At 41.8% G+C, this 20,151-nt stretch overlaps 1 protein-coding gene and 1 non-coding gene across 2 annotated transcripts; both read left to right on the forward strand.

Annotated features, from left to right (window-relative positions):
- The first annotated feature begins 247 nt into the window (after positions 1-247).
- LOC121857766 (gamma-aminobutyric acid receptor subunit rho-1-like) lies at positions 248-16,466 on the forward strand. Its single transcript, XM_042353917.1, has 10 exons — positions 248-1,340; positions 4,725-4,810; positions 8,470-8,540; positions 10,579-10,805; positions 11,277-11,359; positions 11,486-11,635; positions 11,917-12,115; positions 14,435-14,539; positions 14,834-14,882; positions 15,116-16,466. Exons 1-10 carry the CDS (start codon positions 1,300-1,302, stop codon positions 15,368-15,370), a joined length of 1,266 nt encoding a protein of 421 aa, XP_042209851.1. The 5' UTR covers positions 248-1,299; the 3' UTR covers positions 15,371-16,466.
- Positions 9,608-9,679, forward strand: Trnaa-cgc. Its single transcript has one exon. It is a non-coding gene; the product is annotated as a tRNA-Ala (tRNA).
- Positions 16,467-20,151: the final 3,685 nt, after the last annotated feature.

Consider the following 20,151-nt stretch of genomic DNA (forward strand, 5'->3'; position numbering starts at 1 on the left):
ACGGTATAAGTCCTAATTAGTAATGTAGAACCTGAATAGATGCTTATCAGCCAAGTTAACGTATATTCATAACTTCTGCCAACCAGGCCCCTTACTATCAACCAGGCCCAATACTATCAACCAGTTAATATTGTGGGGAGCGGTAATGGGAAGCAGGAGGTGTTGTGGGTGGTATTCCGTGTATGACGACGGTGTGTACAGCAGTCGGTGGGTGGCTGTGGTGGCGTGCAGAGGTAGTACTGTGAGTGGTGGTAGTGTGGCGTGAGTGGTGGTGGTGGTAGTACGTGGCCCAGAGCTGGTGGTGGTGCTTGTAGCTTCTTAACGACGTGACTTCGCCAGAGGATAACTTTTACGATTATCGGAACTTCAGTGATTTGTGGAATATCTATTTTAAATGAACCTTGCCTAACCCAACCCAACCTAACCTAAACTAAATTGAGTTAAAACAACCGACCTAAGTTAATCCTACTTAACCTAACCGAACCTAAATTAACCTACCTAATTTAACCTAGCGTAACTCTAGCCACCAAGACAACAACGTTAAACAATTCGTATTTTAGTTTTTTCTAAAAATTTTCCTGTCAAGTAAAAGGCTTCAAGTGTTTCAGGAAAGTCAGCACAAATCTCTTTAACTTTAGTCAAGAATGAAAATTGGCAACAAAATCGAAAGTTCTTAAAATTCACGACTGGAGAAAGGACAGAATCGAGGAACTTTGCCCTTGTGTAATGAACTTGACCTAGTTTGTCAAATGTATAATACTTACCAAGCAGCCTCATTAACCTGGCCTGTTGCACACTAGGGGGCAGGAGTCACGTGGGCAACCTAGAGATATTATCAATGTTGCATGCCAGCCTTGACAGGTGAGTTGCGTGGCAGGTGCTGATAGTGAGGAGCTCTTGTGAATATTTAAAATTTGTCGTAAAACCTAGTGCACGGTGCTTAATGCCCCCGTTAAGACCTATTATAGTGCACGGTGCTTAATAACCCTGAGAGTACACTTGAAACACTTAAAACTAAAACCTATAGTGAACTGTACTTAGTAAACCTTGATAGTTAAAACACTTAAACAACTCGGCAGTCCTGTAATCACTCCCGGCAGGCGTCTTGCTCAGTTAACTCCTGCTCACCTGTACTCGGCCACTACCGCTACTTAACAGCATCAGTGTCACACGGACCATCCTCACCCAGCCACTGACTCTCACTGATGGCACTAACCGTCTGGCTTACGTGTGATGCTTCGTGTGTGTGAGGACGCCATTAGTTACCCCTGTTGAAGAAGAGGACACCCACCACTAGAGATGGACGCCGCCACACTCTCCTTCCTCACCCTCACCCTCATGTAAGTGTTCCTCGACCAGGTAAACAAATTTTCCTCGTCCAGGTAAACACGTGTTCCTCGTCCAGGTAAACAAGTGTTCCTCGACCAGGTAAACAAATGTTCCTCGACCAGGTAAACACATTCTTGTTACGAGTCACCGCCATTTATTCCGTCTTGACTCATATTAAATTAAATCACTTTACCTGGATGGTTCTGGGTAAGACACCTGCAGCGTCACGATTTATTGATACATTTCCTCGTCGCGTGTTGGAGGTTCATTGACAAAAAGATGACGACATCCACCTCACGAATAATTTGACTCACTACTAAAATCCTGAAACTCACTCAACACTCAGGAATAATTTTAACTTGAAGTTCTGAAAAGAGGAAATTTTTACCTAACAATCACTAACTATTTTTCGACCCGAGTGATTACAAGCGTCATCATCACCCGGAATTATAGTCTTTACCTCAACAATAACGGGTCACTTAGGGGACATTTATATCAGTGATTATATAATTCTTGAGTGACTGAGGGAGAGAGGGAGGTGTGTGACCAAGTGATGGGTTCTGATAAGGAAGGGGAGACACGCTACCTGTGACCCTTACTTGGTTAATGGTCTTCAAGCATAACTTTGGTGAACATTTTTTACCCTTTAAGAAGTTTAGAGTATAGCGTGTGTGTCTTAATGGCGCGGCTGAACCACTGAGCCATTAGGATATAAAATGCGAGCCTCTGTATTGTTATCAGTAGATGCATTAACTGGTCATGACATCCGTGTGTGTGTGTGTGTGTGTGTGTGTTTGTGTGTGTGTGTGTAACTTGAAACAGCTTGGCAGCCAGAAGGCTGAAAATATACAGTTACCGAATTACAAATAATATGCAGGAGTGACACAAATAAGAATATAATAACTTAGATGGGGGAGTTCATTTCAACATAGTGACAGTGTAAGGAGCCTCACTGATTTACCCATGTTATTGATAAATTTACAATGGTTGGGAGATAGCGATCATGCACGTAATGCCTTTGTGGATCGAACAGTGGATCTGACATCGGTTAGTGGATGGTGTGCTTTTGTGCAGATGTCGTGGTGATGGTGTGCTCTCACTATGTACTTATCCACGTGTGTGTGGTTGTGTGTGTGTGTGAGGTGTGTGTGTGTGTGTGTGAGGGTGTGTGTGTGTGTGTGAGGGTGTGTGCGTGAGGGTGTGTGCGTGAGGGGGTGTGGGTGAGGGTGTGTGGGTGAGGGGGTGTGGCCTCTCCTCCCCACAAGTACCCAAATGGGAGAAGTTTGAGGTAAATTAAGTGGGCTACACCTGTGTTATTACACCTGCTTTGTGATTAGGGGTCGTAATTATCTATTGCATCATGATGGGTAGTGGTGTGTGTATGTGTGTGTGTGTGTGTGTGTGTGTGTGTCCTGGATCTTATATTTTATTCTTGTACGTAATTCCTTCATGAAAAAAACCGGTTTTGTTTAACTAAGATATTACAAGAAACATTTCACCATTATTATTAGTAGTAGTAATATGTCAAGTTTTAATCAGCCTTAGAAGGAACTACAACTATATTTTCTTACATGATATAATAGACATTAGTGAACCAGTAATTGTGGATATCCTGTAGTACGTGACACCTTCCCAGACCTCCTGATTATGTTGATATATTAGTTAAATGTTATCATCACCTTTGTTCACTTCCTGTTATCAATAACGATTTAAATTGTGGTTACATTAAGTCAGGACAGCGCCCGCCTGACCTCACCTGACTAATGGATGTTTTTCCCACCTTATCCATAAGAACATCAAAGTGTAAAGCTTTTATACCTTGAAGAACATAAGGATGGAGGAAACTGCAGCGGGCCTATTGGTCCATACTGGGCAGTCCCATTTACACCCAACCCCTATCGCTCATATGTCCACCCAACCTATGTTTGAAGCTATCCAGCGTATTCGAGTTAATGATAATGTTTGGTAACTTGTTCCACTCGTCCACTACTCTATTTCCAAACCAATGTTTACCTATTTCGCGCCTAAATCTAAATTTCTAATAATAACTGATCACACTGCGAGGCTCTCACACACACATCAATCTCGGACAAAGGTTTTTTTTTTCACATTTCTTAATATTGACACATTGATTTTTAGCACATATCTCTGTCTACATTCTTTAAAGTTTCCATGAAGTGAGTTGTGTCTGGTGATATAAATCAATGCTTTCACGCGACACCTGAGTAAATCAATATGTCACTGTTAAGAAATGTTCTAAAAAACCTTCGTCCGGGAAAGATGTGTGTGTGTGTTTGAGAGACCCTCAGTGTGATTTTTTTTATTATAGATGTAGATTTAGGCGCGAGATAGATAAACATTGGTTTAGAAATAGAGTAGTGGATGAGTGGAACAAGTTACAAACATCATCATTAACTGGAACACGCTGGAAAGCTTCAAACATAAGATGGATGGATATACAGTATGAGCAATAGGGGTTGGGGTATCCAGCCCAGAGGACCACGTACTGATCACAAGAACAGCATTATTCCCGCTGTTTTTACCTCTACTACAACTGGAGTCCGGATGGTGTTACCTCTACCACAGTGAGTTATGGCGATTATATTGACCAGAAAACTGAATAACTTGTACCCGTAAATCAGCACATCACATCTCCTCACTCATATACTGTACCAGTCGATAAAGAAAACGAAATGACGATGGGGGACTCAACAGTATTTTCATTCCTTTTATTTTTTCGTTCGTTCGATCTCTCTCTCTCTCTCTCTCTCTCTCTCTCTCTCTCTCTCAACTGGAGTACAAGGGTTCGATAAAACGGCCGTGGGGACGTTGCTATTGTGTTCGTTATTGTGAACGTGTGGTGGTGGTGGGTCAACTCCTCCATCATGTCAGGTCAAGTCCGAATTCCAGGTCACGTCCCGGTCATTCATACTTTATTGACGGTAATTAATTAATAAAGATTATAATGGAGAGATAAGATAATTAAAGACGACAAAACGAGAGATAAGTAAATAATAAGATTAATAATTGTTATTTAACTAAATTAATTTTTTTTGTTGGTGTGGAACGTGTTGTGTGACGGCCTCAGCGTGACTCCTCTTATTAACCAGAGGGAGAGTACTGTAAAGAATGTGTGTGTGTGTGTGTGTGTGTGTGTGTGTGTGTGTGTGTGTGTGTGTCCATATCACTTACAACTGAGGTATTATAAAAAATTCACCTCCCATACATGTGAATATTTTATCACAGCTCTTGAGTTACGGACACCGGCCAGCTGCTAGTATTGACCAAACCCTCAGGTGGGTTAAGTGTCCCCCGCTGGTGGTGGGTTAAGTAGGTGGTGACGAGCCTTCCTCAGGTAACACTAACTCCTCATTAACCTGTGTCTCCTCCTGCAGGTGTTGTGTGGGGGCCGGGGTGAGCCTGAACGTCCTCAAGCTGTTGCCTTCAGACTACGACAGCACCGTAGAGCCCAGACCACCAGGTGAGTGACGACGGTGCTGAGTAACTCTTGTCAACGATGGTGTAAATTATCACCCTCGCCTGACTTGAGCTATAGTGATTAAATAGTAGGTTAAATACGTTAAACGATAATTGTGTTCACTCATTATCTTCATATGGGTAAAAAAGTTGACTAAATCCTAAATTTTATTTATCTGTTAACTATAATTTATGTCATTAGGATATTAGTATTTTGCTGGAGGGAATAAAAACGAAATGCATACGTAGTGAGAGGACCGTGAAGCAGTGTTGGTGGTCGAGAGTTATGAGATGAAGTCGAGGTTATAATCACTTAGTCGAACATAATTTGGTAGCTGCGGCCATATGGTTCATCGACAAACACCCCACAGAGGAAGAAAGGCAAGAATGTGTTTGATTCTGACTTTTGTTTTAGGTTTTCAGCACAAAACTTGAAAGAAAACGTGAGCTTCGATTATCTGCAGGAGGAGGAGGTTCAGTACACTTCTGGGTAACTGGTGGTCAGCGTTGTGAAAATGTTAATGTCTGCGGCTGTACACTTGGTTTTCTGGACAAATGAAGTTTATTGAATGAACAAAAGCATCGTTCAGGGGCAATGTACGTTATTAGGCCACACTTTGTACAGAGACATTAAAGACAGGTTTATTTCGCCAGCATCAGAGGGCAGTGTGGGTATACTTCACATAAGCCTCGTGTTAATAATATCAGTTTTGTTCTTGTGCTGAGAATTAAACAGTAGACACACGAGGAAAGTGCCACTCCTTAATCCACCTCAACTATTTCAACAACGAGTCAATATTTGGATAACCCGCCACCTTAATCATGGTTCTTTACAACATGCAACATGATTGTTTTATGTGTGAGTGTGCACGAGGGTCGCCACATATAACATCGACCTGGTACTGCACTTTCCTTTGGTCGTGTTTGCTCTGGCCAGCCAGTTTATGGAAATTTTATATTCTTTAACGTCTGGCCTCTAATCTGAAATATTCCAATACATTGATTACTAAATACATCAACCAGCACCACCACCACCACCACAACAACCTCCACATAACACCGCACTACTGCTCATAACGTGCAATAAAATATCGGGTGTTCAAATTTATATGAAATATTTTATCGGTTTACTTAGATTCATTTTGCCTCTGGATCAAATTAGTGACTTTCGGAAATCAGTTGATCGATTATTTCTTTGTCGTAATATATTGAACTTAATGGTTAAAGTTGTGTATCAAGATGTTAAGGCGTTAAAGGACATAGCTGCTGAAACTTCTGGCGAGGAATTGATTAAACATTTGACTGTCATAAGAGAAGTTTTCACAAATAAGTACTGTACTGTATGCACACCCAAGTTAGTCAAAATTTCCCTTTGTATCCACGTAGTTTCATCACATGACAGAACACCGAGTGCAGTGCTGTGTGTATGTCACTGAGGGAAGCATTGGTTAAAACAGCTCGAAAACATATGGAGAGGTGGGCTGTGATCACCATCCCTCAGCCCTATGGATTGCACCATGAGTGATAGATTACACGATAGCTGAGGTGATTTACGCTCGACCTGAGTCTATTAAGACTCTTTGGTCGTCTTAAAATATTAAGTACACCAAGACCTTGAAGATAGCCTCGGTGTGCAGAGTAAAAATGATTGAGTGAGTGAAGTAAATAAACTCTTGGTGGTCATTACTCGTTGGTGAAGTGGAGCTCGACATGCTACTCTGTTGTGGGGAAGCATAAACCTCTTACTCACCTTACAAACAAGACGAGTGAGTGTTGGGTGAAGTGAGATTCATAAGGAGTGAGTCATTGAGAAAGACGAGTGTTGGGTGAAGTGAGAAAGATAGTGAGTCAATGAGAGAGAGAGTTAGTTAGGAGTGTGTGAGTGCATAGTGTAACCTAATGAAGTTTTCACTAAAATAACACCACAGTAAACACAACTTCACATGTAGCTTCTCCTCTCTACTCCCTCCTCGCGTCACGCCACAAACACACTCCTTCGACGTCCTGGAGGTGTCACTCACAGCTCCCGTGAATAACGTAGAAATTATTCAGCAAAATGGCATATAATTGCATCAAGTATGTGTACCCTAGATTCTCCAAGTGGTTGTGTTTCAGTCCTGACATTACGAGAACAAGAACTCGTTCATTCAGTTTGTATTAATTTGTTGGGGAGTGAATGAAACTTCTTCACCAGATTGTGTTCTTGCTGGTGGCGGTGCAGGGGTTGCGAGGGTGAACTTATTGCCAAATAGAATTGTACAAAACGCACACACACACACACACCTTTGGTTGACGCTGAATTCCATTTATACACCTCGATCATATCTGTCTCTGCACTCAAGGTTCCTAATGCCCGGGATTAGTCTCCTCAACCTCCTTTGTATGCCTTCTTGAGATTTGATATCCATTCTGTATTACGGTGACCAGAACTGAACTCCGTAATCCAAGTGAGGTCTGACAAGCGCAAGATATAGTTTTAGGATGACCTCGCTTGTCTGAACACTCCTTTGTCTGAACCCAAGTACTTTGTTAGCCTTGTTGGCCTCAGTAACCTCCTTCCTCTTCCCTACATTACCTCCCACAGCCGTTACCTTCCCTCACACCGTCTACCACACATCACAGGCAAACCAGATCACAACATTACAACGTGGTGGTCCCTTACAATAACAGTACCGTCCTTAGAGTGAGTCAGGTGGTGGCGGGGCACTAACACCGAAAACAATAAATAATAAACATGGCTTCATTTTTAATATCAGACACAGCAATCAGCTTTTCAAATTGTTAAATAATTGAGATTATTCATAAAATAATACGAAATTACAGTCATTTTCTACTACTGTATTCATAAAAAAAAATATTGGATTGGATATAACAAGGGTTTACAACGACGTAAATGTGAATGAATAAATGAACAGTAATTTTATTCTGAGTAAAAGTCATTTATGTTTGTATTACAGCTGAGTGTCGTATATACGTGTGTGTGTGTGTGTGTGTGTGTGTGTGTGTGTGTGTGTGTGTGTGTGTGTGTGTGTGTGTGTGTCGGTATACACATGTTTTCTTTACCTATCATCGATCTTTCACTGAACTTAACAATTTTATGAGAGTTAATATGTAAGTGTCTCTCTTTGGTCTGCCACAATAAACTTACTGGCCAGACTGCCGTTGTTATTGTCCCAGTGTACTTAATGCGTCAGAGATCAGGATCCACAAGTACTGTTAACTCAGGCAGTTTCTCCACTACACAGTAAACGGTTTTTTGTGTTATTTACTTCACCTTACATAATGGTCTAAAAAATTTAAACATACTCATCGTCTTTATTATCTTTCAGAAACTGTTAAACTGCTAATGCTGTTAAATACGGTTCGCTATTTGTTAATTCCTATGGTATCTAACAGTTTAGTTCCCCCTTGAGAGTGTGAATTATTAGCTTTGTTACTGAGGACTCCGTGTTATTCAATAGACAAACATTTAACTTACCAGCTGTTTTGATTTCCCTATACTTATCAACCTATGATGCATATTGTCACTGTGTGCCTATAGTGTTAACATTCTAATTTGTTTCAGCGAGTGTACTGATGTGTATTGTACCTGTAAGTTAATTTATCTCTCTACACCTGTGATAATTCCCTTCAGCTGTACCTCTGATAATTTCTGCCTTACAGGAGGTGTGCCTATACTGGTGGGGATAAGTTGGTCCATCAAGAATGTATATGAGGTCAACTTCAGAGAGATGGTATGTTTACTTTTCACTTCTCTTTTATTTTCCTTCTCTTTTCCTTCCCTTTTCTCTCCTTTCCCTTCTCTCTCCCTTCAATTTTCTTTCCTTCTCTCTCCGTCTCCTTGCTCCTCTCCTCTTTTCTATCTCTTTTTCCCCCTCTCCCGACCTCCCTCTTCCGATCAAAATAGGTGACTACCCTAATATGAATAAGGTATATATGTGTTTCTTACTACATATTCTAATAACACACTCATCTCATGTGTCCCAAACTTGTTTTTATTAGGTTAGGTTAGGTTAGGTTACAGGTAGGTTAGGTTACAGGTAGGTAGGTTAGGTTAGGTTACAGGTAGGTTAGGTTAGGTTAGGTTACAGGTAGGTTAGGTTATAGGTTAGGTGAGAGAAGAAGAATTACCTGCGCGGATTGGTATGGCCGCGTTTAGTCAACCCAAAATATTTCTCCTTATCTAACTGATGGATGTTTTATCATTGTGTAAGGTTTACTCTCTTTTGTAATGGGGCTTAAATGACCAAATAATAATACTTGGTCACCTTAGTTTGGCATAAATAAACTAATCCGGGTTTGTTGAAGCTTAAGATAAACTTTAGTTATAGTATTCGAAATTATGAAGTGCTGTTGGCAGGGAGTGTTTACTGTCCGCAGGAGGAAGCTCAACCACGTCCGCTGTTCTCTCCGTCCGCTGTTCTCTCCGTCCGCTTTTGGTCGGGTGAAGCCAAAGAGATGTTTTTAGTTAGCTTTTAATTATTGACGACTATTGTTGATGATTAGTGCAATTATTAACTTCGATTACATTATAATATCGTTAAGTTTGTGTAATTCATTAATAATAATACTAATAATAATAATAATAATAACTATATAACACACGTGGGCTTATAACAATCTTATAATACTCAGAGTGTCAGTGCCTCTCGATGCTAATATAAAGTTTGCTGAGTTTTCATACAAAATACAGGTACAAATATTAACCTGTGGCTCATTATAATGGACGAGGCGGAGAATTACCTGTCTACTACCACTATTACTCATTAACCTGCCGCTGGGTCTACTTCAGGACCTGCTTGGGGGTGTAACTCAGAGGTAGAGTGCTCGCTTCGCATGCGAGAAGTCCCGGGTTCAATCCCCGGCTCCTCCACGGAACATTTTTCGGTAACGGGGTGAATATTAGTTTAACTTATAATACCCAAGACCGTAATTTAAAATTCCATCAATTAGTTTTACTTCTTTCGGTGAGGAGTAAATTTTCGGGTTACTGTATCATGTGTAGCGTTAACGTAAATTAATAAGTACTTTATAGGGAGGTAATACTGTCGTGTTTTACATTTCAGTAACTTGTGACTGTCATGCTTCTTACTGTGTCTATATTCAGTAAATAGTGAGTCGACAAAATCTTGAAATATACTTACCAAAATTCGACATTAGTATTAGTGAAAACATATACTGTACTTATTGTCACTGCAGACTGAACGATTATTTTGCAATTGATTATTGTTGTTGTCAGTCATTAATTAACCCATTCACAACTAAGCGTTGTGTCATCCGTTGGTTTTTCTTTCTTTTGTGAATTAAATTATTCCAGCCTTATAACTAAGTAACAAAAGCCTGTCGCGGGGAAAGTCTCACGTGTGATAGATAAAAACAAAATCTTCAGTTATCCCTGAACGGTGAGAGAGAACGGGAAGACAGGCGACAGACACAGAAAATGGACATCGACTAATAGACGTGTATTAAATATTCAACTTGTCGCAGTGTTTACAATTGGGTTTTGACATGATATCGTAAATTGTGTTTTTGTAGGTAGTTTTATTGGCAAAATTAATTCATATATCCGCAACTGAATGCGTAATGTAACTACGAATTTGGTTTGGTTAGATTAAGCTTGTTAAGTTAGGTTCGGGAGAGGTTAGGTTAGGTTAGTTCTAGGAAGGAGTACTAAGGTATGATGGCTTCCTGTTTTTATTTCTCCCACTATCAATGTTCCTGGTCATGTCCCTCCACTAGCGACTGTGACACCCTCCTCCCTCCCTCCCTCAGTCAGTGCTCCTCTCCATGTACTTCCGCATGTCGTGGGCTGAACCTCGACTGGTGACGGGGTCGCTGACGGGTGAGGGTATGGTGCCTCTACACTCCGACCTCATGAAGCACCTCTGGATCCCCGACTTGTTCATCCACGAGACGAGGGAGATCACTTCCTTCAAGATGATCGAGGAGGTTCAGGGCGTCTACCTCCGACCTCCCAACACCATACTCTTCTCCACACTGTCAGTCCCCCTGCGGTTGCTCTTGGCTCTTACTTAACTATGTAAACAAACACAGAAGTCATGTGAGCGTCTATCTAAAATTTGTCTTCTGAACTGAATCTTTAGTCAACCTTCTGTGCATCCGGCTGTACTACTAAAATACGTGGACACAGATAAGGCTTTGAAGTTTACCAAATGTAATGAAATTATTTATCTTAAGTAATTTGATCCAGACTTAGACAAAGTTTACCTTAATAAGGGTTCACTATACTATATTAATTTAATTATATTTGAATAAACAAGTTAATTATCTTTAACAACATAGAGCTTTAATATATTATCATTATTCAACTTTAAAGAAAATTATCTTTGATATAAATTTATAGTATGTGGTTTCTCTTCTGCTTTAATATAAAAACTCAATTGTCTTAAGGTTAATAATATAATCAAGTGAAGGTTTCCTGTAGGTGACCTGAGTGTTGTGTCTTGCAGGCTGCAGACCCGCCTGGCCTGCCCTATGTCCTTCAGCAGGTACCCCTTCGACGTGCAAGTGTGCAACATGACCGTCACCTCATGTAGGTATCTCTCTCTCTCTCTCGGCATGGTCACTCACCTGTACCTGTAACTCCTGATTTACTCACCTGGTTCACTCACCTCTATATACTCACCTATACAACACTCCCCTACCCCGCCTCCTACAGACAAGTTCAGTGAGGACGTTCTTCGCCTGGAATGGATGCTGAAGGAAATGTGGGCTGACATCACCGTTGACGACCAGCTGCCTAACTACGACTTCCACATCGAATGGCGCAACATAACCACGAAACACTGGTGCTCTAACTGCTCCTTTGGTGAGTGCTGGTGACTGACTGGTATAAATGGTGATTGGTATAACTAGTGGGTGGTATAACTGGTGAATGGTATAACTGTTGACCTGTATAACTGGTGACTCGTATAACTAGTGACTCGTATAACTAGTGACTGGTATAACTGTTGACTGTTATAAATGGGGACTGGTATGTGACGAGTAGGTTGTAATGTTTATTTCTCACAAAAAAATTCTTGAACGACATAATACAATCTTGATTACTGTGTAATATAACGTGTACTACAGCTCTATCTCTCTTCACAGCTCCCGTCTCTGTGGGTCAGGCTGAGATCGTGCTGGCTCGACGGTACGCCCTGCACTTGCTCACAGTCTACGTACCTTCAGCTCTGTTCGTGGCCGTGGCTTGGGCTTCCTTCTTCTGGCCTCCTGAAGTCATCCCTGGCCGCACTGTCCTCATCATCACCTCTCTCCTCACTGTCATCTCCATGTATGCGGCCATTGGGTAGGTGTTGGTGGCCAGTTTCCTCGTGATGGGGTGTGTCTTGAGTGTCAGGGGTCCAAGAGGTCGTGTGTAACTTTTATAGTCTGTATAGTGGTCTCTGGGGTCGTGTATAAGTTGTATAGTGGTCTCTGGGGTCGTGTATAAGTTGTATAGTGGTCTCTGGGGTCGTGTATAAGTTGTATGGTGGTCTCTGGGGTCGTGTATAAGTTGTATGGTGGTCTCTGGGGTCGTGTATAAGTTGTATGGTGGTCTCTGGGGTCGTGTATAAGTTGTATGGTGGTCTCTGGGGGTATAAGTTGTATGGTGGTCTCTGGGGTATAAGTTGTATGGTGGTCTCTGGGGTCGTGTATAAGTTGTATGGTGGTCTCTGGGGTCGTGTATAAGTTGTATGGTGGTCTCTGGGGTCGTGTATAAGTTGTATGGTGGTCTCTGGGGTATTGTATAAGTTGTATGGTGGTCTCTGGGGTCGTGTATAAGTTGTATGGTGGTCTCTGGGGTCGTGTATAAGTTGTATGGTGGTCTCTGGGGTCGTGTATAAGTTGTATGGTGGTCTCTGGGGTCGTGTATAAGTTGTATGTTCGAGGTGTATAAATGGAAAGCAGGGTTAAACAAAGGTAATATAACAAAGGTACTTAAATTATCCAACCAGGAGCAAACTCGTAACAATGGTTTTAAATTAGACAAAGTTAGATTAAGGCGCGAAATACTGTAGGTAAACACTGGTCTGGAAACAGAGTAGTGAACGAGCGGAACAAGTTACCAAACATCATCATTAACTCGAACACACTGGATAGCTTCAAACATAAGTTGGATGGATATATAAGAGATAAGGGTTGACTGTAAACGGGACTAGGTGAGGTAGGGGCTAGGCCTAGGGGGTGGCTAGAAGGCTACAAGGTGAGGTAGAGGTTACGAGGTGAGGTTGGGTCTATGTGGTGAGATAGGGGCTAGCGCTAGGGGGTGGCTAGAAGGCTACAAGGTGAGGTAGGGGCTATGTGGTGAGATAGGGGCTAGCGCTAGGGGGTGACTAGAAACCTTCCATTAGGTGAGGGAGAAAATTAGTAGATGAGAGACAGTGTGTATGTTACCGTCATATTTCTCCCCCTCCTGTTACTGTATCTCTCCTAGCCATATGTACATCACTTTTTGTTGATTTATATTATCATTACTTCTCTTTTTGTTTTCCATTTTTCTCTTCCCTACCAATGCTGCGTTCTAAAATGGCCTCTCTGTTTATTTACTGTAAAACAAAGGAGGATTATAACATGAATAACATGTGATGGATAATTTCACTCTAGATCTGTCCTCGTGAGTATTAGGGAAGCAATATTTCCTCCATTAGAAACTGGGGAACTGAGTTTAATTATTATTATATATGTTAGGGAGAGTTAATGGGTAGAGTTAATTTATTTAATTTATTTGATAAGAAATAAGATATATAATATTTGATTATAATATTTCATGTTGCTGTTTACTGTGGAGGCCGACACTCGTATAATATGTTTTAGGTAAGAAACAGCGATTGATTGATGATGCTCATTTATACAAAGATTATTATTTTTTCTATGTATTGCTATTTTAGGTCATTAGTAAATCTATTCTGCGTATTCCTTCCAGTTAAAGAACAATTATCTTGACTTCGAATGTGATTCTAAAAAGAACGTGGATGGAGCAAATTAAATATACAGTATATGAAATAAAAACCTTACATAAGAACCCTTAAATAATTAAAATATTTAGATACTGTACCATTTATCAGCATCACCTTCCCTTTGGGTTGGTGGAGTGAAAACTTGTACCACGATTTTACTGATGCCTGATTCCCCTGTCCGGTAAATCAGAGCCACAACTGTGATCACTGACTGACCTCCTTCCCCCACCCCTCACACCTTGAATCTGATACGCCCTCACGCGTCCTTAGGTCCTGCCTAGTGTAAACAATCACATTCCTCTTACGACCTTAGTGATTTAGGTCCTAGAACATTACCATTACTGGAAACATTACTGGAAACCTGGAATTAATTTTCTACCTTTAAGCTTTTTAACCTGTAACTTTCATCAAGTATACAGTAATATCATAAGCAGATCAAAGCATAAACAAAGTGATAATTATCCCAACTACATCACAATTAACCACTAAACTCAACGATCTAGGAAAGCTTCAAGTCGAATTCACAGCATTGAATGAATGTATGTTTGTATAACGATGTAGAGTTGGTCGCCTGTCCTTTACATTAAATATATATCACCTAAACCCGTACGTATGTCTCTCCTGACTGGCTTTTGTTACTTTCCATAAATGTAACATTGATATTACAGACAGAAGAGTCCGGAGACAAGCTACTTAAAAGCAATAGATGTCTGGTTGTTTCTGTGCATCGTGTTGGTGGTGTTCACGCTGTTCCAGTACACTATCATTATTACGTAGGTTACCCTTCAAGTGTATATCGTTTTCTTTCGTGTTATACCATTTTCTTTAATTAATATCAAGAGAAGCTAAATCAAAAACAAATATCTGATGTCAATTCAGTCAATTTGATCAATGACAGCTGACAGAACCATGAGATGCTTGTATCCAGTAGAGTCCTTATGCTAACATCATCTGGTGAATTATACTTGTAATATCAACGTGACAATGCTTCTCCGTCACTAAATCCTCACGATGTTGTTTTCCGTGCGAAGTTTGTTCATGGATTTGCACTTTTTTTTTTTTTGCAGAATCCAGAGAAAGCAAAAAGAGCGAGTGATAGAAGTGGTGGTTCCTATGGTGAGTCGGTTTAGGTTTCACATTATGATATATTTGGACTATATTTTTCTTATTCCATTGTATAATACAACTGTGTAATTAAAACTGTTATTTGGTATCTTATAGGTTCACTTTCTACAATATTCTACTTGTTAATTGTTGTATCTTACATTATTATCACTTTAACTGATGTACAGTATATACTACTTATCCAATGCTCTCGTCAGTATATAATGTACCGCCATGTGCTGCAGAACAACCGCTGTCACCGCCACAACACGCCAGCTACAGGAGGCAGCTTTACGACGCGGCAGAACTCGGCTGAGTCCCCGTCACCTCCCTCCTCCAGTAAAGTAGACGGTCCTGCTGCAGCATACGAGGCGGGGAAGAGGTCTCCCCCTAACAGACTGGTGATGTACGAGCAGTGGGTGGAGAAGGCGGGCAAGGTGGGCATCCCTCTCATCTTCTTCATCTGTAACATTGTCTACTGGGCCGTCTATCTCTCATGAGTGTGATAACTTAGTGGAAGAGTTGTTTTTGTTGAGATTTATTTCGTCCTTCAGTAAATAACCATCTTGTGCACAGCGTCACTGATGGTGTTTACTCTCTTCATCCTTTTCCTGGCTGGTTTAGGAAGTGAAAGGTGACTTGTCAAATATCCTGTTGTCCATAAACCAAAAACCTGAAATATAAACTCTAATCTTATAGCCAAGAGAAAGTGACAAGTGGCTGGAGTATTTTCTTCCTCCCTCGGTGCGTCTCCTCATCGATACGAAAATATATGGAAAGACAGACGTTTGTAAAATAGTTTATGGCTAAGGGGCTTCAGTTTGCGAGTGGCAGCGAGAGAGGCACTGGTCACCCGGGAAATATCAGTGCATCACCTCCAAGATTTACCTCACCCTGAAGAAGGTGATAGGTCGTTAGAGTATAGGAAGTCATTGCTTGGCTAACTGTGATCTTATGAGCCTTGTTTTATCAGGTTAGTGTCAGGAAGGACCAGCAGTAGGTGGAGGAGGCTCATGTGTCATAAGTTACACGTTAAATGGGTACTGGGTCTATTAGGGCACAACCTAACCTAACCATTAGTGTACTGCCTAAAACCTGACAAGACATTTTAAACAGAGTATGAGAATAAGTTGTTTCGGTCTCTGATACTGCTACACAGACAGACAGACAGACATATAGCCTCCTGTCCATCCCCGCCACACATGGTGTAGCTGTAGGGGTGGTATGATAGCTCTGGGGTATTGTACAGTAGCCCTAGGTGTGGTGTAGTCCTGGGTTTGGTCTAACCCTGGGTGTGGTCTAGCCCTGGGAGTCGTCTAGCCCTGGGTGTGGTCTAGCCATGGGTGTGATGTAGCTCTGGGTGTGGTGTAACCTTGGGTGTGCTGTAGCCCCGGGGTGTAGTCCTGGGGGTGGTGTAGGGTAACCCAGGTCCTCTACGGGTAACTCAATAGAGACAATCCGCTCACCTACCTTGCGTTACATCCACCTCTCTCACCCTGTTGGGCCTTGACTTACCCCTCCTACTTTACTACTACTACTTTTATTTTTTATTTTATTTTTTTTAAACGTGGCCTCCAGCCTCCCCCAATAGCCACATCTTCGCCACCATTTAATTACCTTAATATTAAATATCCTAATACATAAGAAGCTATCCTATCTGTGTTAAATTAGTTCAGCCGCAGATCTATGCGGCATTCAGTGACTGTAGCCTCATAGTCAATATCTGCAGCAGTTGTCGGAGTAGGGGCAGAAGCTTTCGTTCCCCTGAGGCAGAGCAAAGCCGACCGAAGGAGAGAGAAAGACAGTCGACATCTCATCCAGGCTGTAACATAACTTCTGGGCTGCTACTTCTGTTCGGAGATCACCTCCGCGAGTCTGGCGTAGAAACATCTTGCACTTGGTCCCATCCCACCAGAGGTTGTGAACACTACTACTACTGTTAGGTTAAGTTAGGTTAAGTTCTAATACGACTGTATCTCAATGTTTATACGGGTGTAACTGTGAGATCAAAGGGTGCCTCTTCCTTGATGTTGCACACAGGAAGACATAATGTTACAAGTTATAACTTTAGGCTGTTTTTACTCAGTACAATACCCCCTGACCCTGACCTGACTCACTGATGGTGATGGTGTTTGTCTTTACCAATGTGTCTCATTCACCACCAGGAGCATCACTAACGCAGCTGTAGTTAATGGTTGATCATGTATTACCCTCTGTTAACATATATACAGTAGTGCTTATATAAATGTGAGGTATTTACATGTATTAATTATATAACTCACACAAGCTGAATTAACTAGATATGTAGCAACTAAATACACCTTGGCACATCCTACCCACAGTCTTCACACCTCTACTTTACACAGCCCAGCCCATAGTGAACTTAACTTCTGCATTCCACATCTGACGTGTTAATAAGCTCTGTAATCGCCTCTTATATTATTCTCCCGTAAAAAGGACAGTTGCTTATCGGTTAAATCGTCATTAATAACAATAAAGTGTGTTACATTTTGGTAATAAAGTAGAAATACCAGATTGTGTTTGTGTGAACATTAAGAACTGTGAAATAACTACAAATTACCTACAAGAGTTACAAGGTACCAGCTGGTGGGAACACAGGTAAGTACAAGGTGACTAGTAGACAGGATTACTTGACTTAACACAACTAGTTACAATCACCCTTTGTTAGACTAGAAGTAATGCTCGTTATAATTGTGCCTTTGTCTTGATGGGTTATATCAGGTGTGTGTGTGTGTGTGTGTGTGTGTGTGTGTGTGTGTGTGTGTGTGTGTGTGTGTGTGTGTGTGTGTGTGTGTGTGTGTGTGTGTGTGTGTGTGTGTGTGTGTGTGTGTGTGTGTGTGTGTGTGTGTGTGTGAAATCAGGCACTCTAATGATATATCGATACTGCACTGAATGTTACTGTACCGTCAACTTAAATCTAACCTAACTTAACCTAAATCGAATCTTACCGAAATTAAACTTATCTCAACCTAATGTAACCTAACCTTACCTAACCTAGCCCTACCGTGACTAAAATCTAACCTAACCTAACCTAGCCTACTACGATAACTTAACCTAACCTACAGTACAATAACCAAATTTAATCTAACCTAATTTAACCTTCACTAACCTAACTTGACCTAACCAAACTATCGGCTGCGCGCTCTTAACAAACATTAATTGCACCAAGTTAGAGACAGCAATACCTTCCCTCTACAAGGTGGTTTAAACTGGACGACGGGCTTCCCAGGATATGTAGTCAGTACCAGGTTGAGTCACACTGGCATTTTACTTGCAGATTACTTACCGATATTCCAACGTTGTTAATATTTTATCAAACATCGTCATTTTTTAATCAATTCGCGGTAACGAACATGCTATGTATTTATTGCAAGCCTAAAGAATCATAGAGAAACTAATACCATTATTGTATCAAACTAAGTATATGTTTTTCAGATATATATACTGATGTAGACAAACTATAAAATTATGTAAGGTACAACAATGATTTAGTAAACAAATGTTGGTGATGTATTGAATAACCATAAGCCATAACCAAATCTAGGAATGAGTAAAATATCAGAATCTAGCGAGCTGAACCGTCCGCCTCATCCTACCGTAGCCGAGCCTCAGTGACCCGGATCTGTATAGTGACCAAGGCGTTTTTTACCTTATGTTATTGATGGAAGACGACAGAGAAACTCAGTTATATAAGGCAATGGGGATCACGTGTTGCATTGATGTGTCGTGTTTATAATGTATTCCTGCGCTTCAACAATTTAGGTTTTGACGTGCGTACTACTACTAATACTTTGCTGTCACTCGGAATCGAGTATGACGATCATCCAGCTACGATACAATGATATGAGTTATTAGGGATGTCACCTTCGTTGGTGAGTTTGGAGGTGACTAAAGAGGCCGATACGGGACCGGCAGGGCCGTCCACAGATGTTGCACATGTGGGGGCTACATCTAGTGCGGGAGGGGCGGCGGCAGCATCTTTCTGGGGTTGGCGCGTCACTTGGATCAATTCAATTCAATTTCAGTTGTTTATTCCTTGATAGAGGAAGCGGGATCCTAGTGCTGTCACTAGGTACCCCTGTACAATAACACCAGAAGCATCTGGCAAGTGTCACAAGTACAGTATATACAGTATAAATATAATAAAGAGGCTTACTAAAGCATAAGGAAGGAAGGATATTTCTCTAACACATAATCAATGTTATTTACATAATATCTGGCCAGTATGGGGAGGATCATCGTGTCTCCGTCAGGGGGTCGTGGAGTGGTGGTCCAGCAGGCGTCACGGAAGCGTTGTGTGTGGGGACATCTGAGGTAGTGGATAAGGGTGTGGCTGTCGGGTCTTCTGCATAATGCACAAGAGCGTTGCTCAGGGGATGCGGGGATACCAATCTCCCAAGCAAAGTCATACCCAATGATGATACGGGCAGCAATCACGTCCCTTTTCCGCGACCCTTTCCCATAGACATACGAGAGGTCAGGAAGTTTACGGAGGACATCGTACCAGGTGGGCGGGGAGTCCAGGGGGATGGCTGCTTCCCGAGCTTCTCTCTGTTTGCGGCGAATTTGGGTCCTAAGCTGTAAAAGTGTTGGAGGAACAACGTAGCCAGGTGTGGCCTTGTTGCAGCCAGTCTTGGCAAGGCCATCTGCTGCCTCATTCCCCAAGATACCGACATGACTGGGTATCCATAGGAATGTCACAGGACGGCCTGCATCCTGAAGTGTGGATGTTAACCCTCGTATTTGGAGGATGAGGTTCTTATTTTCCCCTGATCCAAATGCGATCCCGTCGAGAGCAGACCTGAAATCGCAGCAGACAAGCAAGGGGCAGAAACCATTTGCTTCTTCCTCAGCGAGAAAGGCAGCAAGGAGGGCTATTAGTTCCGCCTGAGTGGAGGATGACCCGTCAGAAACTGAGAGACAGTTTGATAGGCTCAGGGGCATCAGGACGCGTCGGGAAATGGAGACACCAGCCCCGGCCCCACCTGTAGCGGGGTCAACAGAATCATCAGTGTAGAGGATGACCCTACATGGGGACCAGTGGGCGATCCTGGAGATACAGGGCTCACGTGGGATTTCGGGAGCGGTCCACCGAGGGCAATTACTTCAGGTTGAAAATCCAGCCAGGGAGGAGACGAACCAACAGCAGGGGTTCACTTGGATCTTGGGTTGTATATCGTAACGTGTGTATTTCTCTCTCACAAGTCAAGGGTTCGAATCGCCTCTGGTTTAAATGTATGTCTGACGCAGCACGATTTCC

The sequence above is a fragment of the Homarus americanus genome, unplaced genomic scaffold, assembly GCF_018991925.1.
Source record: "Homarus americanus isolate GMGI-L3 unplaced genomic scaffold, GMGI_Hamer_2.0 scaffold16712, whole genome shotgun sequence".
Lineage (NCBI taxonomy): Eukaryota > Metazoa > Arthropoda > Malacostraca > Decapoda > Nephropidae > Homarus > Homarus americanus.

Coding starts and splice junctions, on each gene's coding strand:
- LOC121857766 (XM_042353917.1), top strand. CDS start 1,300: ATGGACGCCGCCACACTCTCCTTCCTCACCCTCACCCTCAT. Junction 11,360..11,485: donor CAACATGACCGTCACCTCAT/GTAGGTATCTCT, acceptor CGCCTCCTACAG/ACAAGTTCAGTGAGGACGTT. Junction 11,636..11,916: donor GTGCTCTAACTGCTCCTTTG/GTGAGTGCTGGT, acceptor CTCTCTTCACAG/CTCCCGTCTCTGTGGGTCAG.